This window comes from Equus asinus, chromosome 2 (assembly GCF_041296235.1).
Source record: "Equus asinus isolate D_3611 breed Donkey chromosome 2, EquAss-T2T_v2, whole genome shotgun sequence".
Lineage (NCBI taxonomy): Eukaryota > Metazoa > Chordata > Mammalia > Perissodactyla > Equidae > Equus > Equus asinus.
The window spans coordinates 37472881-37498109 of record NC_091791.1 but is presented as its reverse complement, the minus strand read 5'-3'; the positions used below and the strand labels follow the sequence as shown (position 1 = coordinate 37498109).

The following is a 25229-nucleotide window of genomic DNA, read 5'->3' as shown; positions in this document are numbered from 1 at the left end:
TGGGTGGCTTAAACAACAGAAATTTATTTTCTCACAGTTGTGGAGATAAGGGTGTTGGCATAATCAGTTTCTCCTGAGGCCCCTCTCCTTGGCTTGCAGATAGCCACTTCCTGGCTCTGTCCTCACGTGGCCTTTTCTCTGTATGCACATCCCTGGTGTCTGTCTCTCTGTGTCCTAATCTCCTCCACCAGTCAGATTGGATTAGTACCTACCCTACTGGCCCTGTTTTGACTTAAGTACCTCTTTAAAGATCCTGTCTTCAAATAGTCACATTGTAAGGTTCTGGTGGTTAGGGCTTCAACATACACATTTTGGGGGACACAATTGAGTACATAATATTCATTCTAAGTTTTCACTCATAAAATTGGTGCGATGTACCTTTGTTTTTAGTGCAGGTGTGCAATGTTGTGGTTTCAGTATAGCTTTTTCAGCTGCATTGAAGATGCTCGGGAATGGGCCATTAGTCCCTGAGCTACAGCTAGTACATCAGTGGAGTTGCATCATAGGCACTTTTGACTCATAAGTTTATCTAAATACACATTGTTTAAAAAGAGAAGTAAGTAATACAGGTGTTTCTGCCCCTTCGTATAATATGGGAGATGGAAGTCTCTTCTTTCAGTTCATTTCAGTCTCATAGTCTGAGTAACTGAGTATGTTCCTAGTTTTTAAGAGATAATTTTAGTTATATTTGGTTTTTACCTTTAAATTTTCACCCCGTGTAAGTTGGGACCCCAGTGTCCAAGGGAAATAATTACCCCATCTGTGTGTCTTTTAGAGCATTTTGGAAGTGATAGACCACAAATGCTAATATCATGAGAAAAAGCTTTTCTACTTTCACTGGCAATCAGGAATTTCTAGTCCATGCAAGACAAGATGTGACCTGACATCTGATTTGAGTTGTGCTGTGCCATTTTTTTTTATATTAGCTTTTTATATCTTTATGGTAGCTTATCTAGACATTTAACATTACTATTTAAGTCTGTGTTGTCTTTGTAAGTGGCAAATATCTTGTATACACAAAATATTTCTGCCCACTTGTGTAATATTATACCTTGAGACCTGGAAGGACTGTTTTACTCAGTGTAATATTTAGCTTTTGGTAGTTTTGTACTTCTTTTTTTTTTACTTGATCTTATTAAATTATTTTGCTTTAGGTCCTTCAGCAAAAGGCTAAAAAACTACAATAAAAATAAATGAATAATATTTTGAACTATTTTAAAGTTTCAGGTGGTACCTGGTTTTATGTTAGCCCAGTTCAGTTTCAGATTTGCTTTCAGTTGGTGGTTATGTGTCCAATAAAATATACTTTACTTTAAAAGTATGTACTAAGGTAGCTGACAGTTCCCAAGATGACAGCTGAGGCTTTATGTTACACATATAAAATACTAAGTTCTACTTCATGGCTTTAGCAACATACAGGTTCTGCTGCCGGACTTGTAGAGATGTGTGCCCCTCAGTTTTCTCTAGCAAAAGGCATGTCCTTATGGCCCTCTGGGAAAGTGGGGCCCTGAGACCCACGCTGGTGTGGTGTCCCCTGTTCTGCCAGCCATTTGTGTTCCTAACTTGGCTTTTATATGATTGGATGCCTTTTACTTGCAGCCCTTGAGCCCATGTACCTGAGTTTAGGAAGTTGTATATATAATAATCATGAAGGCAGAGACTTTGGTAAGACAAAAAGATACAAGCAAGTCAGTTAATATAACTTTGAGAGTCTCTGAAATAAATGGGTATCATCACCAAAAGCTTCCAACTTGAGGCCAGTGGGCAGCTTTTCCATGAGATAAATTTTTAATAGACTCCAATGGAGAATTTCAGATTTCTATAAAATCTTTTTATCTTTTAAATAATGTCTGTATATGTATAATATGTATATATATAATATGTGTATTTACCTATATACACATGTATACATAAAATAATATGTATATATAGATAAATACAGACATATATTTACCTATTTTTTATACTAACGAGTGAAAGTAATTTTACTTCTTTTCTAAATTAGCTGGTTATAATAATTTAGAAGTTGCAGAGTATTTGTTACAACATGGAGCTGATGTGAATGCCCAAGACAAAGGAGGACTTATTCCTTTACATAATGCAGCATCTTATGGGGTGAGTTCTTTCATGTTAACGTTAAAAATCTCTGAAATTTCCAAAGTGAAAATCGGTGTTGCAGTCCAAAGAGAATTTAATTTGACTTTCTCATTTTACAGAAAAGTAAATATGAGGGCTAAAGAGGTTAAATAACTGCCAAGTTTCAATTCTGAATTTGTTGTAAGCTTGCCACGTGACCTGCAGCACATTCTATCTTTTGTTTTATTACCTTCTGTAGCACCCATCTCTTATTTTCAGTGAGATGTTGGTGCTGTTGTTTATTTGTTGGTGCCTGGAAAACCCATTGAGATTCATAGGAATCTGTAGAGATCAGATGCTTTGTTCCTGGCTTATAACAGCCTTGAAAATTACAGTCAGTATTGGCTATCTTTAATAATAATCGAGGAAGGCTGCTGGTTTATAAATTGATGTTCAGCAATTATAACACTGGAATAAATGAGAAATTGTTAAACTCCTATTAGTTTAGTCCTCTTCTTGCCTAGAATTCTTAACCATTTTCTATATATCTTCTCGTTATTGAAATGTCTACGATGATTTTTAATGAACTACCCATAAATTAGGATGTTGAGGAGAAACAAAGTTCTTCTTTTCATTTCTAGAGCAAGTTTGGAAATATGGAAAAATAGGTATATAGCTAGTTTCTTGATAAGAACTAAAGTGTGGTAAAATATTTCAGACTGTAACAGGAGTGTTTTCTTTTACAGCATGTAGATGTAGCAGCTTTACTAATAAAGTATAATGCATGTGTCAATGCCACGGACAAATGGGCTTTCACACCTTTGCATGAAGCAGCCCAGAAGGGACGAACACAGCTTTGTGCTTTATTGTTGGCCCATGGAGCTGATCCTACTCTTAAAAATCAGGAAGGACAAACACCTTTAGATTTAGTTTCAGTAAGTGATGGGCTCTTTGAAAAATCTCAGTGCTTTCCTGACTTTTTAAAGTTCACTTGGTATATATAAGATGTCCTCATGGTGAATGTGGCAAAATCTGGGTTTTAGCCCAATTTAAACTTAGGACTTATTGAAATATAGTACGTAAATGAGAGAATTATCTGTTAATTGTATGCTGAGTTCCTTTGGAAATGGGAAAAAGAAGTACGAGCTCTAGCTGCTTATGTTAGTTGGGAAACAAAGTGGGCACAGGCCCTCAGTGAACAGTTACAGTGCGCACAGTGTAAGGTAGTCCAGGCCGTGAGTCTGTGAACTCCCCCAGCTGGGAACATTGCCCTCACTGTGCAGCCAAAAGGCCTGCTTCTAGCAGAGATTGCCTTCCCTCCTCCACTGCCTCATCCCAAAGCTCTCATTGCTTACTCGCCCAGAATTGTTGATGAAACAAGCTTGTTCCTCCAGTTTTCTTTGGAAGTTCTTTTTTCGTCCTCTCCGAAGGGAGCTCATATCTGTTGTAGCCTCCACCTCTGCTTTGGCACCTGTGACACAGTGCCTCTCTTTCCTCTCCCACTGAGGACATTGACCCAGAGCAGTGGAAGGAAAGGGAGAAGAAATTCTTCTTGAGCTGGGAGGAAGGAGAGTCGCTTCTGCAGACTGCTTTCTACTGAGAGATTCCGCTGTTCCAAGTTACATTGAGAAGCTGATTTAGTTCAGCTATGCTGAAGATTCAGTAGATTTTTCTCAGAAGGCTGACAACTCAACCCTATTTGCAACTTTGTTTCTTCAGGGAAATGTCTTGCCTGTTCCAAACTACCTTAGAAGAGAATTTATCTAATTCGGTCCGCCCATATGTTAGTCTAGCAGATTATAATCGACAATGAGACAAAGTGCTCTAGAGAACATGCGTGGGCCTTGCAGACAAACAGACCAGCCTTAGAATTCCAGTTCTACCGCTTAGAGTTGTACAGACTGGCATGTTGCCTAGCCTCTAAGCCTCAGTTACCTCATTTATAAATGGAGATAAAATATATCTCGTTAATATGAGAATTAAAAGAGGTAATGTGCTTACAGTTCTTGGCATGGTGTCGGGCACATAGAAGGCACCCAATAAATGGTGCTAATGTTCTTTTAAAAATGTTACATACAAACTGAGTGCCGTGAGAGTCCTCAGACTCGAGGGGAGAAAAAGGTGAGGACTGCAGCAGTATAGATGACTAACTGAAAAGAAGGACTGAATGGTAATTACTTAGTGTCTTAATTGAATATTGTGAAAGAATGGTATATGTCACTAATTAATGTACCGGTAAATTTGGAGATTTTTTTCCATTCCAGCAGATTTGATTAAAATTATTATCTTTCTTTCCCCCACCCATGTTCAATTTTGAGGACCAAATATGTTGCCAAATATTTTCCAAGAAATACAGTCATTCTGTTCACTAAAGTTCTCTGTAGGTTGAATTAGTTCTTTCAGAGTAGTTGCAATAGTGTTAAAAGCTCTTGCCTTTTTTAATTGATATTTCTATAATTTATTTCAGTGCTTTTCAACCATGGTGTCAAAGTTAGGATTTTTTTCATGCTTTGCCACATTTAACAGTTTTATTTTGATTCCATGTATCTTGAGAGAGATGTTCTGATTTATGTTTTACATTTAATAACAGTTTAACTGAGTATCACGTGTTTGCTTCACTTTCTTAAATAATTTTTATGTAATAAGTAATTGTAGTGTAAATCTGCTGGATTTTTATCATATTTTTAAGTGCATTCTGTTGAATATAGTAGAATTTAAACTTGCTTATCTCAGATTTCAACTCTGTCTGACTTGTACCCTAGGCAGATGATGTCAGTGCTCTTCTGACAGCAGCCATGCCCCCTTCTGCTCTGCCGTCATGTTATAAACCTCAAGTGCTCAATGGTGTGAGAAGTCCAGGAGCCACTGCAGATGCTCTGTCTTCGGGTCCATCCAGCCCATCAAGCCTTTCTGCAGCCAGCAGTCTTGACAATTTATCTGGGAGTTTTTCTGAACTGTCTTCAGTAGTTAGTTCAAGTGGAACAGAGGGCGCTTCCAGTTTGGAGAAAAAGGAGGGTGAGACATTCTGCAAGAATAACTTTCTAAGTAGTATTGTAGCCACATATTTGTCATTTAGAATGCTAAAGAGTCATTTTTAACCTTAAATACAACTATTAGTATCAGATTGATTAATAAAGCCTAAAAGCTTTAGCCCTTTGTTATTTCTTTTACATTATTTATTAGAATTCCTAATGAAACTTTCTTCTTCCAAGTTGAGACTTGATGAATCTTATGCTGCTAACCTACTCTTTAGATATAAGTAGGCTTTTTGAGAGATTTGGAAGTCCTTTTGGTTGAGGAGTTATGCCTTTATTTACCTCTTCCAGTTTATTACAGATTTATGAAATACTTTTTACCCGTGCCAAAATATCCAATTCTCTTGTTTTGTTTTTTTGAAGATCTTTATGAAGATGCAATCCACATCATAAAATTTATCCATTTAGAGTGTACAGTTCAATGGTTTTTTAGTGTATTTGCAGAGCTGTGCAACTATCACCATAATCTTTAGGTTATAACATTTTCATCACCCCGGAAAGAAACCCTGTACCCATTATCAGTCAATCTCCATCCCTCATTATATTCCCCAGCCCTAAGAAACCACTAGTCTCCTTCTGTCTCTCTAAATTTGCCTATTCTGGACGTTTTATATAAATGGAATCATACAATATATATTTATGATTGACTTTTTTTTTTAAAGATTCATTTATTTGTTATTTTTTTGCTGAGGAACATTGTGCTTGAGCTAACATTTGTGCCAATCTTCCTCTATTTTGTGTGTGGGACGCTGGCACAGCATGAGTTGATGAGTGCATTCCAGGGATCTGAACCCATGAACCCGTGAACCCACTGCCACCAAAGCAGGGTGCATGAACTTAACCACTATGCCACTGGGCTAGCCCTGGCTGCTTTCAGTTAGCCTAATGTTTTGGAGTTTCATCCATGTTGTAGCATGTAGCGATGCTTCATTCCTTTTTATGGATGAATCATATTTCATTGTATGGATATACATATCACATTTTGTGTATCCATTCATCAATTGATGGACATTTGGATTATTTCCACTTTTTAGCTATTATGCATAGTGCTGCTATGAACATTTGTGTACCAGTTGTTGTGTAGACACATTTTTCACTTCTCTTGGGTGTATACCTGGGAGTGGAATTGCTGGGTCATATGGTAACTGTGTTTGTATGAGTCTCAGATGTACTTATTATATTTTGCCTTCTGTATAGACTACATGGTGTTCTCCACCCAAAGTCTAGTTGCCATCCATCACTGTACACATGTGCCCCTTTACCCTTTTCTCCCTCCTCCCACCCTCCCTTCCCCCCCCAGTAACCACCAGCCTGTTTTCTGTATCTACATGTTTGTTTATCTTTCACATATGAGTGAAATCATATCTTATTTGTCTTCTCCTTCTGACTTATTTTGCTTAGCATAATACCCTCAAGGTCCATCTGTGTTGCTGCAAATGGCAAGATTTCATCTTTTTATAGCTGAGTAGTACACACACACACACATATACACATACACACATATACCGCGTCTTCTTTACCCAATCGTCCATCAGTGGGCTCTTAGGTTGTTTCCAGGTCTTGGCTATTGTGAATAATGCTGCAGTAAACATGTGGGTGCATATATCTTTTCAAATTAGTGTTTTTGTGTTCTTTGGGTAAATACCCAGGAGTGGAAGAGCTGAATCATATGGTACTTTGATTTTGATTTTTTGGGAACTCTCCATACTGATTTCCGTAGCGGCTGTGCCAATTTACATTCCCACCAGCAATATTACAAGGGTTCCCTTTTCTCCACATTCTCTCCAACACTTGTTATTTCTTGTCTTTTTAATAATAGCCATTCTGATGGGTGTGAGGTGATATCTCATTGTGGTTTTGATTTGCATTTCCCTACTAATTAGTGATGTTGAACATCTTTTCTTGTGCCTCTTGGCCATCTGTATGTCTTCTTTGGAAAAATGTCTGTTTAGGTGGTCTTCCCAGTTTTTAATCGGCTTGTTTGGTTCTTTCCTAAGTTTTATGAGTTATTTATATGGTTTGGATATTAACTCCTTATTGGATTTACAATTTACAAATATTTTCTCCCAGTTGTTAGGTTGTCTTTTCATTTTGTTGATGGTTTCCTTTGTCATGCAGAAGCTTTTTAGTCTGATGTAGTGCCATTTGTTTACTTTTTCTTTTGTTTCCCTTGCCTGAGGAGACATGGCATTTAAAAAGATGCTTCTAAGACCAGTGTCAAGGAGTGTACTGCCTGTGTTTTCTCCTAGGAGTTTTATGGTGTCAGGTCTTACAGTCAAGTGTTCAATCCAGAAAAGAGCCAGTTTAGAAAATCATTTTTTAAAAAGAAGAGAGACATACATACCTGTAGTTTCTATAAAGCTGTTCTCTATCTTTTACCCATCAAAATGTATCTCACCCTGTGCGACGTTGTGGAACTTGTTTTCATAAACTTTTTTGTGAAGTAGCTTAAATCCTCAGAGATAGGGGAACTTTTTTTTTTTGAGACATAATTGACATATAACATTATATTAGTTTCAGCTGTGTGGAAACTTATTTTAAAGATACAGTTAAAAATAAATTTTTTTGACTGTTTTTTAACCTGAGAGTGCCCCACTGGTTAACTATTTCTTCTAACAATGAAATTTTCTAGCTTTCTCTTTGTAATTTTTGATGTCATGTTCAGTATTCTATCCCGAGTGGCTATTAACATTTGGCTTCATCTTCCCATTCTTCATATAATAGTAATATCATAAAACTTTATTGTATAACATTGATATCTATTATTATTCTGGTGTGAAACTGTGTTTTCTGGATTTTTTATTTTTCAGTTCCAGGAGTAGATTTTAGCATAACTCAATTTTTAAGAAATCTTGGACTTGAGCACCTAATGGATATATTTGAGAGAGAACAGGTGAGTACACAAATGGTTTTGCTTGGTTTGGTGTTTTATGGATCCTCAAATATTAGGACATACTTGGACAAGCCCAGTGGTATAGTGGTTAAGTTCATGTGCTCTGCTTTGGCGGGCTACGCTTCACAAGTCCAGAGCCCTAGGCATGGACTTACACACTGCTCATCAAGCCTTGCTGTGGTAGCATCCCACACACAAAATAGAAGACGATTGGCACAGATGTTTGCTCAGCAACAGTCTTCCTCAAGCAAAAAGTGGAAGATTGGCAACAGATGTTAGTATGTTAGTTAGCTCAGGGCCTTACTCACCAAAAAAAAAAAAAAAGACATACTTCAAATGCCCTGAGCCATTCACCGTATTGAGGGGTGAGGGGGATGTTTTTTTAAACTAGAAATCAGTCACTCTTCTAATTTGGCTTCATCTTGGAATTTCCATTTAGTTTATTAGCACATAAAAATTGAGTCTTGTGTAGTATTAACTTTCTTGAATGAAAAGTTTAGCTTATTCCATCCTTAAAGTAAATTATCCTTGACCTCTGTTTGTTCAGTTCTCTTGTGTCAGTCACTACTCACTCTAAGCCTGAAACTTTGCTAACCACTATGGGAAGATACATAGATACACCAACTATATATCTGGGATTTTCTAGAACAGTCACAATTTAAAGGACTGTCAGAATGCGTTTACTGATTTTTTTGATTCAGTAAATGTAGTTGCTACAGACTACCACTAGGGAACTTTCTTTCTACTTATGGAGCTATACCAAAGAACATATGAAGAGCTAAATTTTTGGCATAGATTTAGAAATTCACCGGAAAAAAATGGTTACTACAACAAGCTGGATTATTTAGGCAAAGCTTCATGGAAGATATGTAAATAAAATAGGATTTTAAAGAGTGTCTTCATTTTACAAAGTAGGAATAGTATATTTGAGGTAGAAGTGTTAGTTTGAACAATGGTGCAGATGTACCAGTTAGCATAGCCCAGAGTTTGGAGGAACCCTTGAAGGCATTGTGTAAACAGGTTGGATGTATAGTAAGGGTGGAAAAGATAAAATCATGTACCTAATGTGGTTAATTTGAAAGTGCGTTTTTGTTTTGCAGTTTAGTTCTGCTCAAGTTCTTATGTTAAATGAAAATAATGATATTTTTGGTAGTTCATGACTCAACTTTCTGTTTAATTAGCTGCAACTTTCATTTTCAGTTTGACAACTAGTTTGCTTTCATTTCTCAGCTGTTCAAAATAATTTGAGGTAAATGTGTGAATTTAGTGCGTTATGAGAGCACCAGTATCTGAATATTTACCAAATGAGTAAGTCTCCTAAACGGTTTCCTCCTCTTTTGTAAGATCACTTTGGATGTATTAGTTGAAATGGGGCACAAGGAGCTGAAGGAGATTGGAATCAATGCTTATGGACATAGACACAAACTAATTAAAGGAGTTGAGAGACTTATCTCTGGACAACAAGGTATTTCACTTTAAATCATTGCTATCATCAGTTTAACAGTTTGCGTAATGGAGCCCTGAACTTAGTAAATGATAATTTAAAAATCCGTAAGAGCCCATTTAGTAGGAAAAGCACTAATTAGGATTCAGGAAACCTGGGATCAGGTCTTAACTCTGCTACTGTTAAGCTTCCTGAGCTGTTGTTAACTGTGTGTGAACTTAAGTAAAATTTCTGGGCCATTCAGAAATTTGGGAATTGCTTTAGTTCTGACGTTATTTCTGTCATTTCTATTCAGTTATTTCTGAAATATTTGTAGCTCTAAAATTGTGTGATTCTAGAAAATCTGAAACTTGGATATCTCCTATCTTAATGATAATATAATAGATAATGACTAGATGTTTAGGCCTGCCCGTAAAATAATGTTATAAATCTTTATTGTAAATAGTTAAATTATAAACACTTGCAGTGGAAATACTGGGAAACAATGCTACAGCTGAGGAACTTTAACAAAACAAAGTTGAATAACATTTTTTATTTCTCCTGAAGGCAGATACTTAAGGAAAATGTAAATTGCATCGTGCAACAGGTGTTAACACTCTGTGTACCAGGTCCTGGCTGTAGAAAGATGAATTGTTTTAAGTATCAAAAACCACCTTTTAACTTCATTATTAAACTGAGGGGAGGGATTTACCCTGGGGTCAGAAGCGTCCTATAATTGAAGTTCTGGCTATACAACTAGGATTGAAGATAAACCTCCACTAGCAAAAGTGAGGGGATTTTCAGAGAAGAATGTGTGCTGGCCAGGATAGGATCCGTCTCTTGAAGAAGAAAAAAGAGCAGCTCTAAAAATTAGGTGATTCAAGCTAAGGAATGCTTTAAACTGGTAGGGACTGGGGGAAAATGTTTAAAATGTGAGATAGCCTTGGATATTTCTAGTATAGATGACAAAATTTTATAAGATAAAGAAGAAGGAAAACCCGTGGCTCCCTGGATGTTAGTATACAGTATAAATAGCATCAAAAAGAGGAACTAAAACCCTCAGTTGTGGACTGCCCTTGCAACTTCACTAGAATAATCCTGATCTGGTAGAATGGCAATTACAAAGGAGTACTGGGATAACAAGGGTCATTTAGGAAAGAGGCAGGTTGAAAAGGAAAGCAGACAGTAGTTGTACATTAAACACCTGATGGAGCCTGCAATGCGGTTATTAAGACCTTGTTGCAAGGCTCAGGAAACAATGACAGAAACAGATACACTGCGCCCAAGTGGCAGAAGTGTGTACTTCCATGCCACCTCTGGTCCTGTAGTCATTCTGATACATCCAGCTATAGTTGGGTGGGAACATTTATTCCTACATGGAGGAGAAATGTGGTCATGACATAGAATGACTTTGTCTGATCTTGCATATCAGAGTCACTTTTCTACTTAAAGTTACAGCTTATACATCTTCATTTGAAGCCAGGATTCTGTACCTATGTTACACCTAATTTGCAGAGTGGAACTAATGGCAGTCTTCTGACAGTCTCATCTTGCTGACTTAACAGACTTAGATATCATTTAATGCATCAAGTCAGTAGATTACTTGTCCTGATCTTTCAGTACTGATAAATGTCTCCTTAAGGTGGTCTAAAGATGCCTTAGTCAAGAGTTTCTCACAGTCTTTTTATTGTTAAGTCTTTATTCTGTGAAATACCTAGACACTGTAATTCAGCCATACCTATCAGTCTTTATTAGAGTTTGGCATGTTGGTGGTAGTCCTATTAGTCAGACAAGAGCTCAGAACTAGAATAGTGCTCTTAATCTCCAAAGGCACACTGCCACACCTTAACCCAGCGATGAAGGATTTGATCTCTACCTGAGAAGAGAGCGGAGCTTTAGAGATCTTCTTGTAGAGATTAAAGGAGAGTTGTGTTAACAGATATACCAAAGAAATTAGAAATTCTGTTTGATTCTGTTTAAAAGCTTTTGTGAGAGTAAAGATACAAAAGTGTATATGGTTTATCTTGACCACTGACATTCAGAAAATATGACGAATTCATTGCTGAATTAAAGAATCTATTAGGAGTTAGAATAGGCATTCAGAAGTTAGTAAACTTTATGGACTTCTCATTTTAGGATGATTTAAAATTACCTGAGGCTGTGCAGGTTTCTGTCATAATTCTTCCTCACATTTATAAAAAATAAAGGGACTAAATGCTGAAAGGGCTGCATAGTTAGTAAAGGAAATGATTTGAATAAGACAATGTGTGACAGACTCATTAAGAATAGATAAAGAATAGAAAGATTCTCTGAACTATTCTCACAAAACCCTTATGACTTGTCAGGTGAAAAATTAGTAGTCTAAATGCAGTGTGGTGTTCTGGTTTGGATTCTGGAACAGAAAAAGGACATTAGTGGGAAAAACTGGTGAAACCCAAATAAAGTCTGTAATTTACTTAGTAAGGTTTGATAGATGTACTATGGTTAAATGAAATGGGAGCATTAATGCTCCTAATGGTAGCATTAGGAAGTTGAATGAAGGGTACACAGGAACTCTCTCTCAACCTTCCTGTAAATCTAAATTATTGCAAAATAAAAATATTTTAAAAATTGGTAGTAAGCATCAGATAGATTAGGTGGTTATTTTTGGTTGGTGTTAACAGTTTTTTTGGCAAATTTTTTTTACGTTCAAATTTCATTTGATAGGTCTTAACCCATACTTAACTCTGAATACCTCTGGAAGTGGAACAATTCTCATAGATCTGTCCCCTGATGACAAAGAGTTTCAGTCTGTGGAGGAAGAGGTATGTTCATGCACCTGAAATGAATATTACCTCAGTAGCTCAATTTCCTGGAGGTTCTCCGATCTACTTGAACATGTAGTAGGGTATTTAATTGTCCCTAACTCTTTACCACCTGGAAGGCTTTTCGAAATCAGCATTTAAGGTACACTCCCTCAAGAAACCTTAATTCCAGTAACTCGGTTCAGCACTACAATTAATAATAGCACAGACTTCTGTTGGAGAAGAGGTTGCTGTTACTTAAAAGAAAATGCTAATGTTCTCTCCCTTCACGAAAGCAATTGCCAAGCCCAGTATCTTAGACAAGACCCAGAATATGTGGATGCTACTTATCCAGGAAATTTTTCTTCCAGCTTTCTTTCCACAAAGCTCTTGGATCCACTGAAATCTTTGAATAGTGCCTTAACAGTTTGAAGAACATGTACCTTATGTGTGTGAGTTGAGCACAGAGATACAAAGTTGAGTGAGACTTAGTTCTAAAACTTAAACTGCAGCTCTCAATGAAATACAAATTTTGCTTTATTACGGCAGAACAAATGGGAACAAATCATTATTTTGGTTTGTTTTTAGTATGTCACGTGGTTAGCTTTGTATGTTTAGCTCACCTATGCATCTGCTTGTTTCTTTTTCTTCCTTTAGTTTGCATTATATAATTTTCACCTCTAAATATTGTTTTCAGATTGTATTAGCTAACATTTTTAGAAAATAGTACTTTTGAACTTATAGAACTCATTCCTTAACAAAAATATTAAAAACTCTTTTTGTATTCTCAAAAATAGAATCAGATGAGTCAAGAACCATATCTCTCAAATCCGAAAAGACATAGAAGTTAATGCATGTATATTTGAAATATTTTTCCATCAGATGCAAAGTACAGTCCGAGAGCACAGAGATGGAGGTCATGCAGGTGGAATCTTCAACAGATACAATATTCTCAAGGTAATAAGTTGGTGAAGATAAAGTTTGCTGAGACCATAGTTTTCAAACCCTGAAGCCATAATTAACTTTCATAAGAATATAATGATCTGTCCTGGTCTGTAGGTCTTTGACATGGCATCAGGGGATATTTTGGGAAAGATTATATCCTTGGGAGGTTAAGATTCTCAAAATCTCTGTACTATTTTTATAACCAGTAATCTAGCCCTTGTTGAACATGTTCAAGTTTAGGGATTATGCTTTATCTTGGGGTAAAATAAATCCTGTAGGATTAGGACTTGAAACATACAAACTACTATTAAGGTACGTTATTCTAACAAAGGGCAATTTTTTTGTGGCTCATAAAAGAACTCCATCTTAGTTATATTATGCTTTTTTTATTTGTCCTGTGACTACTCCAGGTTTCTGTGAGCCCCTGTATGTACCACTTTTTTATAATTTTAATAGTATTCACTCTGTATCTTCATCTTTTCCAAAAAAGATGTTTTAAGTCATTCTAATGAGAGTCCCGTCTCCTTATTGGTATCAGTTACTCTTCTCAGTACAGTTTCCAATTTTGCTGTTTTTGTTAAGCTATAGCAAGCCAAACTACATACTCTACTTGGGATGCATAATGATTTTGTGTTAACTACATCTAATTTATGGTTAGAATTAAAATTTCGCAGATGTCTTTCTAATACCTAGATTTTAAACTTAAAAGTGAACAATATCAAATCTTTCAGCTGTGTTGTGTTACTGTTTAACAGTAACACCCTATTATGAGTATAATATTAGATGTCATACTTTAGAGTTAGTGAATAGTAACTAAAACTAAAACCATTGAGCTTGCTATTTTACACTAATAGAAATTAAATGATTTAAAACAAGCACACATTCAGGTGAAGGGCTAATACTTCTGGGAGCTCATTTTTATTAGTTTATATCATAGTATGACATAAGAATGACATCTTGAGATTTCCATTCATGGACATATGTATAATCATTTTTAATAAGACAGTTATGCCTACGACAGGAAGTTTCAGTCAAGTCCTCTTTGTCTGCAAGCAGTAACAAAATCGTAGAGATTTGTTAAGGGTGAGGGCAGGAGAGAGAATATGTGTTTGATTTCAAAGTCATTGAATTTGAGGAAGATACACTTTCTTCCTGCAAAAAGGTATTTTAATGCAATATTTATTGAAAAATTATTCAATAATGAAACTTTTCTTTTTCTTTTCTTTTACATAAATGAGATCTGTTTATGCCAGTTGTGTTCCTTGATTACTTCTGTGACTGTACTTTGAGTTAATTTGAGCCAAGACTAAAACCATGAGCTCCTAGATGTCTTCTGGGACCAGCAGGGGGCTGTAGCACCTTTAAACACAGCTGAGAAATAGCTCTAGGATTGTGAATTTTTACCCTGGAAATACTCCTAATGGGACCATTATCCACCTTTAAGTCTTCTCTAGACAAAAGTTCTGGGAATTGGAGGGATAGGGAAGGGTACAGGGAGTAATAAGTGTGTTTGTGTGTGTGTGTGTTTTAAGAATGATTTTGGTGTGGCTGTTTTAACCATTTTTTAATTAAAAACAGATAAAGATGGTACTTTGAGCTAGATAAAACAGGAAAAATACTGTTCTTTCTAATACTTAGATACAGAACTTAGCATGTCTAATTTGGAGATGTTTTAGTAGTGATTCTAAATTAATGAGCATGGAAGTGTTTTAATCAATTAATGGTATTCTTGACTTTATATCATATAATGGCCATGTAGCTGTTTTCCCCTTTGAAGTTTTGGTTTCCAAAATGTAGCTGTATTTCCATCTTTATGGCTGGGACAAAATATTTTTAGTTGACTAGAACAACACATAGTTAACATTTCAGAGGCAAGTTTTGCCTCTCTTCTGGCTGAGTATGTGGCCCATTTTTAGTTAAGATGAACAAGTAGATAATTATTATGACCTAAAGATTTGATTTTTCTGGTTTCTCTTATAGATTCAGAAAGTTTGTAACAAGAAGCTATGGGAGAGATATACTCACAGGAGAAAAGAAGTTTCTGAAGAAAATCACAACCATGCAAATGAAAGAATGCTATTCCATGGTAAGATTCCTTCCCCCTCACCCTACCACCATCCTCCTCCACATTAGGATAGTTTTTTGTCAAGTATGAAATAATAATAAATCTGCATATTCCTTATGTCATTTAAAAAAAAAAAACCTAATTTTTTCTGTAAATTTTACATTAATATTCATATTTTCAACCTCTTTTGAATTTGTGTATTATATGATGGATGGTTTATAAAATGGAAAAAATACAGAAATAGGAATGTTGATTATTCACGTTTCCTTTTTTCTTTATATATTATGATCATTCTGAGAAATGGCATGTTTTATTTTTAACTAGTTGACTGAATTAAAATTAGAATAATATCTGAAAAATCCCCTCAGAAGAATGTATACATCCTATTCTGACTTTGATTCTAAGTGTCAGAACTACGTTTAACTTAAGTGTTAAAAGAGCCGTTGTCATTGAATCTATGGAGGTTTCTGAGAACTTCATTGAACCGAGAGCTCCGCCGTTACTTTTTTGTACGTTGCAAGTTGGCAGGTGTTGAGTGGTCTTTCAAGTTTGTAGCAAAGATTAATATAGATATTAATGTAGTGTTTATCAAGTCTTAAAGCACATTACCCATATTAGCTCCAGTCTATTCCTTAATTTGGCCTTGATTGCAGAAAATTTTTAGAGACCTATAAAGTTCTATAAAACACAGTATTTAAATTTCACAATCCCCTAGAAGAATGGCTAGAGCAGAATGGAGCAGAATTGGTGTATAACATCTAAATGGTACTTCTTGTTCCAAAACCCTAAAAATCATCATGATAATCTCTTGGCACAGAGCATAACATTTATTTCTGTATTGACTTGATGGTTATAATGAGTGATTTTTCCATTTTATAATACAAATGGTTTTAGTTTTTCCAAATTAATTCAAATAAACGATTCTATTCTTCAGTATTTCTGTAAAGTGGAATTCGATGTATTTTCCTGTCCTTTGTGAACAGGGACACTGATCTTGATGAATCAGTTTTTTAGCTGTGTTATGTTGGCTCTTCCCAACCCCACCCTCACCCTACTCCCTGGCCTGGTTCCAGCGCCCAGCACCTCCCCTTTGGCTAAGCTCCCTTTTTCGGCACACATGGAAGGGAGGAGGAGAAAGAAGTCAATATGTAGGAAATGAAGGAACACACTGCATTTACAGATTGAACATGGTATAGCAGGTGATGAAAGGCAGAGATGTGGAAGGATGGGAGAGAAGAGGTATAAAGAAGAGAATGAACATGAAAAGGCCACTTTTGATATCTAGAAAAAGTACACAGACGTGGGTGTCATTGTAAGCCTAGTTTCATTCACACCTGCTATATGAGGTGCATTATGAGACTCTTGGTTTTGGATTTGTATGGTCTACAATTTGAGAACTCTAGCATTGATATTTCAAGCAATCTGTTTGTTTTTCTAGTTGAATCTACATGTGTCCTTATTTTGGCATCTTAACCACAATGCTATTAAAAATATTAATTAATGATAGCAGTTCTTCTAAAGTATTTATTTATTCTAAAGTAGTAAACCGGCTGACTATTAACCTGTTACCCTTGTTTTTTGATTTCGCTTTGTTGTGGCAGCAGTGTATATATGTTTAAGAATTTAACTTCTAAGAGGCTTTACTTTCTGTTCTTTTTCTTCTGAGATAATTTTGAATTGTTATCCATCTATATATATTTTAGGGTCACCCTTTGTGAATGCAATTATCCACAAAGGCTTCGATGAAAGGCATGCCTACATAGGTGGCATGTTTGGAGCAGGGATTTATTTTGCTGAAAACTCTTCCAAAAGTAATCAGTATGTATATGGAATTGGAGGAGGTACTGGGTGTCCAGTTCACAAAGACAGATCCTGTTACGTTTGCCACAGGTAAGAGGTCTCCTTTTTTATTTTGATAAGAATCAGATAAGAACTGGTTTCATATTTGAGAAATTTGGGGGGGCAAGGCACTATCTTGGACAACTTTAGGAATCCAAGCTAGGTGTGTTTCAGGTTGCTTTTGGCCCTCTCACCAGTTATAATAATAGCTGATATTTATTAAATGATCTGTATGAGTCAAGCACAGTTCTAAACACTTGACCTATCTAACTCATTAATCATTAGAACAGCTGGTGCTTAAAGAATATGGAGTAGAAAATAACCATTGAACATAAAAGAGATTTTACTGCAGCCTTGAATATTGTAGGACTGTGGACTCCTTAGAACTCTAGTAGTCAAATGCTGAAATGACACTACTTGCCAAGTCTAGTCATTTCGTGACAGGGGTGAGGGAGTCTTTCTTCCACTGTGACACAATCTCAGTCCTCAATTTGTGATATTACTAGTCAAAAGGTTATAATAAAACACATCAGTTCCTTTAGAAAGCACATTATTATCAAATAACTACTTTGCACTCTTTTTTTCCACTTTTAGTTACCCTGTTGTAACTCAGTTGTTAAAATCATTCAAATAACTTGGCCCTAATAGATAAAATCCTCATAGGTAAATAAATTATCTTCTCCCATTTGAAAAATCACTTCAGATTACTTATTGAGATTTATCCTACAGTTAGGGCACTGCTTATAAAGATCTAGAGAATCACCTAGATCACCAGAATCACTTACAGGGCTTGTTAAAACCTGGATTCCTAGCTGCCGATTTAGTGGGTCACGAGTAGGACCCTAGAGCTTTAATTTCTACCAAGTTCCCAGATGGTACTGATGTTTCCAATCACTGATCTAGAAAACACCCAGAGGTGTAGTTCTCAGCCTTAGCAGCACATTGGAATCACCAGGGGAGCTTTAAAAACTACTAATGCCTGTGTCCCACCCTTAGAGATTCTCATTTAATTGGCCTAGAATACAGTCTGGGCATTATGATTTTTGAAAGCTTCCCACCTGATTTTGAAAGGTTGCCAAGGTGAAGAACTGTAGTCTTGGAGAGAAACCATGTCTGTTTTTGTTTTGTTCTCGTTTTCTCCCCAAATTTAGACTCATGTAGGTGTCTAAAGTCAGCCCTCCTGCATATTACCTCCTACCCACTTCTTTTTTAAATCATAAATTGGGCTGGTTAAGAGGCTTGTTATTTCTTGAGATTCTGTAACTTGAACACTGCTGTTTTTACTTATATTATCTAGAGGCTAAATAGTACTGATTATTAGTAATAAGCAGTGTTCTAGTACCTCTTCTAAACTGTCTTTGGGACAGAATACTTAGTTGTCTGGAAATAAGTTTATTAACTGAAGACTTATGTATTTTGGATTATCATGGAACTGATTGTGACTATAATAGAAAATCTGTTAGAAATGCTGAGAAGGTTTCCAAAGGGCATATCTAGAATAAAAGATATATAGCCTGTCTTCTTTGGAGAACAGAATCATCAACTGGTCCACCAAAACCTCCTGTTCCCCTCGAAAAGAAAAGAAAAGAAGAGAGAGAAACAATGAAGTAATAAAAAAAGGTTCGTTGGAACTAAGGAAGGCCAAATCATATACCTGAGGGGAGTGGGAGAGTGATCTGCTTAAAACTTCTGGTAAGGGGCTGGCCCCGTGGCCAAGTGGTTAAGTTCACATGCTCTGCTTCGGTGGCCCAGGGTTTCGCCGGTTCCGATCCTAGGTGCGGACATGGCACTGCTCATCAGGCCACGCTAAGGCGGCATCCCACATACCACAACTAGAAGGACTCACAACTGAAAATATACAACTATGTACTGGGGGGCTTTGGGGAGAAAAAGGAAAAATAAAATCTTAAAAAAAAAAAAAACTTCTGGTAAGGGAAGACCTATCTGAGGTGGTAACATTTCACCTGAAACCTGAAAAATGAGTATTAGCCGGGTGAAGAGTGGTAGGTAGAATAGATACTGTTCTAGATGGTAGAAGAAACAGTATGTATGATGGCCATGGAGTAGAAAGTTTGGCTGATAGGAAGAAAGAAAATTAATGTGCCTGGGCATAATGAACACAAGGTAAGATTAGAGAAATCAGAGCATTGTAAAGAATTTAGATTTTCTTCTGAGTACAGTGGGCAGCCTCTAAAGGGTTTTAAGCAAAAAGGTGATGTGATCTATGTTTTTTGTTGTTTTTTTTCTAAACCACTGGTTGCTTGGAATAGTTTAGATGGGAATTAGAATAGAAACAGGAAGATTAGTTCAGAGGCCATTGTTATAATCTAGTTGAAAATTTTGGTGATTTGGACTTGATGGTGGCAGTAGAATTAAGAGAAGTGCATGGGGGCCCCACCCGGTGGCACAGCAGTTAAGTTCGCATGTTCTGCTTTGGCAGCCCAGGTTCACTGGTTCGGATCCCAGGTGCAGACATCACACAAGTTGGTGAGCCATGCTGTGGTAGTCGTCCCACATATAAAGTGGAGGAAGATGGGCATGGATGTTAGCTCAGGGCCAGTCTTCCTCAGGAAAAAAGGAGGATTGGCAGCAGATGTTAGCTCAGGGCTAATCTTCCTCAAAAAAAAAAAAAAGAGAGAGAAGTGCATGGATTTCAAATATATTTTGAAAGTGGGATCAAACTAGGCTCAGTTGAATAATTATCCACCTGTGCAAACCACTCTTGGAAGCCCCTTAAACTTTCTCCTCCTTCCCACTTGGCCTGTGATTTGTACTTTTGCTGGGATACAAACAGAAGGTAGAGTCTGCATCTCTATAAGGTTATTACATTTTTAGGTTTTGCACTTAAAATAAGGATTAAAGTGACAGATTGTTTTTTGGGGTTTTTTTCTTGAGGAAGATTCACCCTGAGCTAACATCCTCTGCCAGTCTTCCTCCTTTTTTTGTATGTGAGCTGCTGCCACAGCATGGCCACTGACAGACAAATGGTGTAGGTCCAAACCCAGGCCGCTGAAGCAGATCATGCCAAACTTACCCTCTAGGCCACCAGGGCTGGCCCAACAAATTCTCTTATTAATGAGAGTAGAAGACATTCTTACAAAGTTCTTTTAAGGGTGAAATGATAAAAGCAATCATAAGTGTTTAAGTATAAATGCATTTAAAGCTTATGCAGTGTACACAAATTAACTGTCATGTGCTGCCTTGTCTTCAAGATCTTTTCCTTTTCTTGTTGTAGGCAGCTGCTCTTTTGCCGGGTAACCTTGGGAAAGTCTTTCCTGCAGTTCAGCGCAATGAAAATGGCACATTCTCCTCCAGGACATCACTCAGTCACTGGTCGACCCAGTGTGAATGGCCTAGCATTAGCTGAATATGTGATTTACAGAGGAGAACAAGTAATTCCATTTTATTTATTCATCTTCAGAAATGCTTTAGAGCCATTGCTTTAACTTCTTACTAATCTCTTAAACTGACGAGGCATGTTGCATGAAGAACTGAATTTCTTTTTAACTTTTATTTGGAAGTAATTTCAGACTTACAGAAAAGTTACAAAAATAGTGAAGAGAATACCCTTATACCCTTTACTCAGATTTTCCAACTGTTCACAGTTTATTATTCTCTTTCTCCTTTATCATTCACTCCCTGTGTGTGTGTACGTGTGTGTACACACATAGTTTTTTTTCCGAACTTCTTGAGAATAGGTTATAGGCTTGTTCCTTTACCCTTAAGTACTTCAATGTGTATTTCCTAAAATCAAGGATGTTCTCTTAAAATTATTAAAATCGGGAAAATACCATTGATATAATTTACATCTAAGCTATAGACCTTGTTCAGATTTTGCCTGTTATACTGAATCCTTTCTTTTAGCTTCTGTAAAATATAATTGATCAGAATCCTATATTTAATAGTTAACCTGTCTGTAGCAAGGAAATATATAATTCCCTCTTGCTCTTAGTGACACAGATCTAGTCAAAAGCATCTCTAGAGCAGTGTTCTGAACTGGGGATATATAGCAGAGTCACCTCAGTTATTAAAAACAGACAAACACAGGCTTAGTACCATCCTAGACCTTCAGAGCCTAAAGGATTGGAGTCAAGGTAAGGATGTTTTGAGAAAATGCCCTTAGAGGATTCTGATCCACAGCACTAATTTAGAACCTCTTCCCTAAAGATTAGGAATCCTTACGATAAATCTCCTTTCAAAGAATTTTGTTTACCAATATTTGAATTAATCTTTCTCTTCCAGGCTTATCCCGAATATTTAATTACTTACCAGATTGTGAGGCCTGAAGGTATGGTCGATGGCTAAATAGTTGTTTTAGGAAACTAACTCCACTGAACCTAAAATCATCTAAGCAGCTGGTGGCCTCTTAAGTTTTACTCCTTTGCTGAGGAAAATCATCTTGTCTACAAGCCTGTGGCAAAAGGATAAAAAATGTGAAAGAAGTGTAACATTCTGACTTGATAAAGCTTTAATAATGTACAGTGTTTTCTAAATATTTCCTGTTTTTCAGCACTTTAACAGATGCCATTCCAGGTTAAACTGGGTTTGTCTGTACTAAATTATAAGCAGAGTTAACTTGAATCTTTTATACGTTGTGCATTGATGCTAACAGAAACTGTAATCCCCTCAACAGAATTCATTTTACTAATACAGTACTGTGTTCTTGAAAACACAGCATTTACACTGAATACAATTTCATTTGTAAAACTGTAAATAAGAGCTTTTGTACTAGCCCAATATTTATTTACATTGCTTTGTAATATAAATCTACTGTTTGAGTACTGCAGCGGTTTCCACGTTTTCATGTGTACTGCTCATCTGTACTTCATCTTGCATCGTCATGATTGAGCGATCTTTACATTTGATTCCAGATGCTGTGTTGAGAAGCTAACAGAGACTTTGTCAGTTGGGAAAGATTGATTTATCAGATCTAATTTGCTGATGGAAGTTTTATCTCTCGTTAGAAATCTTTCCCAATTAAGAACTTGTTTCATGAGTACTCTGGGGATTTAATTTGTGATACCTTTGTATGTATAAGACACATTCCAAAGAGCTCGAATTATGATAGTCCTGATTGCTACAGAAGTTCCTTTATTGGCCTCAAACTCTGGGTTCCGCATTTGAAAATTTTCTCCTGTCATTCTGTGAAAATTAGAGCAAATGCTTCCATTTTTGAGAGACACTAAATCCTGCCACTGAAAAATTATGGTGGTCTTTTCGTGGAATGTAAATTGGAAGTTAAGTTTCAGGGGCAGGAAGGGTAATCCTGAATAATTTTCCAGTCTGTTCTAATTACCTTAAATCTAAAGGAAAAAAAATAGCAGATGGGAGTGGGTAGTTTTTTGTCCTAAGTATTTTTTCCTGTTCTTTTTCTTTGGCCTTATTGTTACTGGCACTTCATATACCATAGGTAAACTCAACCCAGAACCATGAAATATCGGTGTCCCGGTTGTCTCCTGGTCTCCTGAATGGGCAGGTGCAGTGAGACGGGCACTTCTGCTCCTGGGTTAGGTCATCGTGACATTACGCTCAATTGGAAATACACTTCTATTGTGCATCACATGATGTCCAGGCTTGTGTTCAGTTTGGCAGCTGTGGAGGGGAATGCTATCCCATAAAATGCCATTCCTATTTTCTAATGTAGAGCTATCTTTTCCATAAAACGTGCTAAAACGTCTTGTTACAGAGACGTGAGTTATGGCTTGACAGTCTATTTTATTCGTAGGCTCCAGCTCCCTCAGAAGTCAAGGCAGGATTTTTACCCCCTTAAGTCTTTGTAAATGAGGACGTTCCCTTTCACTCTCTGTACCAGTTCACCTTTGTTTTACATTTTACTTAGTCTCTTAATTAGCTGGCCCTTTGCAGTAACTTGTATGTGAAGTTCTAGAGAATCACATTTCTTGTCTTGAGTAAGAGTTAAAGTAAATGCATATCTGCAGTTGTTTCTATGATGTAAATTGTGATCTTTATTTAAGAGGTCAGTTCCTGACCTTGGAGTGCTTTTATACAGTTCTCTAATAATTGCAAATATGATCATACAGTCATTTCTTGGAACACAAATGGACTATGCCAAATTTTATAAAATTTTTCAGGTTCTGGAAGCTTCCAGTTTTATAATTAGAAGATAATGAGATGAGTTAATGGAATTTATATTTACATACCTTACCTCTCAACATTTAGCCCATATTACTCACCCTATGAGTCAATCTGGAATTGCTTATCATGTAAAATCATCGTAGTCTATGAATTTGCGGTATTGCAGCCTGTTGTTTCATCTAATCCATTACTTAGTTAGCGTGTTGTTTTTCTGTGAATGATTATATTGTGGTTAGTATGATAGCATGGCAATATTTTCAGATAGCTTTTTGTTTGTTGGGAGCTTGGGGGGGTTGGGGGAGGGTTTTTGGAGTCTTTTGCATGAAATACCTTACTTTATAATGATGGAATTGCTTTTTCTTTTGTCTTGTGATTTTTTTTGAAGTGCGATTTAACTTTTTGTGTGAGTAGTACTGTTATATCCATCTTGAGTGTCTTACTTGTACTGTATCACATTCCATACCCTCATTTAATCCTTAATAAACTGTTCACTTGTTCTTCTGGGTAGCATGGTAATTACTGAAATAGAATAAATGTGTAGAATGGTCTTTGGGAAAAAGGATAAAGATTACAATAAACCACAATTTCAGGAAAACAATGTAATTCTGAGTCTAATAGTGATAAAGAGTGCAGTTTACAGTTTGAAATATTGAGTATTGGGACCATACCTGCTCAGATGCTTTAAGATGGCAGTAGCTGTCAGATGCTTTTAGACGTTTAGTCTGTCCAGCACAACTTTTGGCAGACTTTAAAGCTCATTCCTGGGGAATCTCTCTTCTTAACTTAATAAAGAGGAATATATTTTGTTTTCTATGTCATATAAAAAATTATGTTTTCAAATATTAAAATTAGTGGTATTTATTACTCTTAAAAGAAAGTATAATAATATGCATTTTAGACTTCAGTATGCTAAGTGTCTGTGTGTGTGATCAAGTCTCTGCTTTCCATAGTAAGAGAATAATGGTGCAAATAACCCATACGTCATTTGGCTTTGAAATATATTTCAGCAGCTTTATCTTACTGCTTTAGTTAGGATAATATTAAAGTGTTCACTTGCTGTTTCAGAGCATGCATGTCACTGTATGATGTGATCCAGTTGTTTGCAGGGTGATGAGGAAAGAAAGCATACAAATAAACTTCCCTAAGCTTTTGTGATTAGTGTTCCTGGCTGACCCTTTGCCTACTGTCCTGTCCTAGTCCAGGACTAGAGTGACAGAGGGAGCAAGTAGTAGTAGCACCCTTCCTTCACCAGGAGAACTGTCTGAATTTTATAAAGTTAGACTAGAATGTGATCTTTCCACTATCTCCTGAATCTCCACCCCTCCTTGTTTTCATGCTTACTGACAGACTGACCTAAAATACTTAATCATACCCTTTTAAAAGGTTCTTGTTCCTTACATACAAGCCACCATTATCAGAAGTGTCATCCACCCACAGTTGTCATCCCTGTCACACAGATATACACAAAGCCCCTGAGATGATGTGCCCGTATACCATAGAGCAGTGGTACACAAATGTGGCCTGCACATGGGCTTGGTCTGCAAACCATTTGTTACCAGTCCATGGAAAGATGAAAACAAACATTGAGAGGAAACTTTTATAACAGTCTGACATTGCTGCAGTGGTTTGACTTTCTTTACCAAAATATTTGTCTGCTACAGAGTGGAAATTAAGAGGGGAAAAACCTAGTCCCTCACAGACAGTTTGAAAGGTATAAGGAAAATTCCTGTTTGTTTACCACTAGACCCATCACTTAGCACATGCTGGCACATAGTAGTTCCTCAGTAAATTTTTGTTGACTAAATAGTGATTAAGTGATTGGGCTCTAGGGTCAGATGGATCTGGATTTGAATTTTACCCTGTCCTTCACCAACTGTGAAACCATGAACAAACTGTATAATCTTTATAAGCTTTATAATACTTACAGGGGCATTGAGAGAACTAAATGATTTTCTGTCTGTGCCACTAAGTGCTGTACTTGACAGTAACTGCTGATTGTAATTAATATTATTATTTCCCTGGGTGTTCCAGGACTAGTGGTTGAATTTTCTTGTTGTGGAGACATAGAACATAG

At 36.6% G+C, this 25229-nt stretch overlaps 1 protein-coding gene across 3 annotated transcripts in view; it reads left to right on the top strand.

Annotated features, from left to right (window-relative positions):
• TNKS2 (tankyrase 2) overlaps window positions 1–23652 on the top strand; it is a 61848-nt gene extending 38196 nt beyond the window's left edge. For 2 of the 3 annotated variants that reach the window (XM_070487252.1, XM_044780950.2), the window contains 11 exons: window positions 2006–2115; window positions 2823–3011; window positions 4839–5091; window positions 7922–8004; window positions 9349–9469; window positions 12134–12231; window positions 13093–13167; window positions 15136–15241; window positions 16924–17110; window positions 20295–20451; window positions 21302–23652. In XM_070487252.1, coding sequence (XP_070343353.1) covers window positions 2006–2115; window positions 2823–3011; window positions 4839–5091; window positions 7922–8004; window positions 9349–9469; window positions 12134–12231; window positions 13093–13167; window positions 15136–15241; window positions 16924–17110; window positions 20295–20451; window positions 21302–21364 — 1442 coding nt within the window. In that variant the 3' untranslated portion in view covers window positions 21365–23652. The remainder of the gene's footprint in view (window positions 1–2005; window positions 2116–2822; window positions 3012–4838; window positions 5092–7921; window positions 8005–9348; window positions 9470–12133; window positions 12232–13092; window positions 13168–15135; window positions 15242–16923; window positions 17111–20294; window positions 20452–21301) is intronic. The other variant, XM_070487256.1, reaches the window with a different exon arrangement.
• Window positions 23653–25229: the final 1577 nt, after the last annotated feature.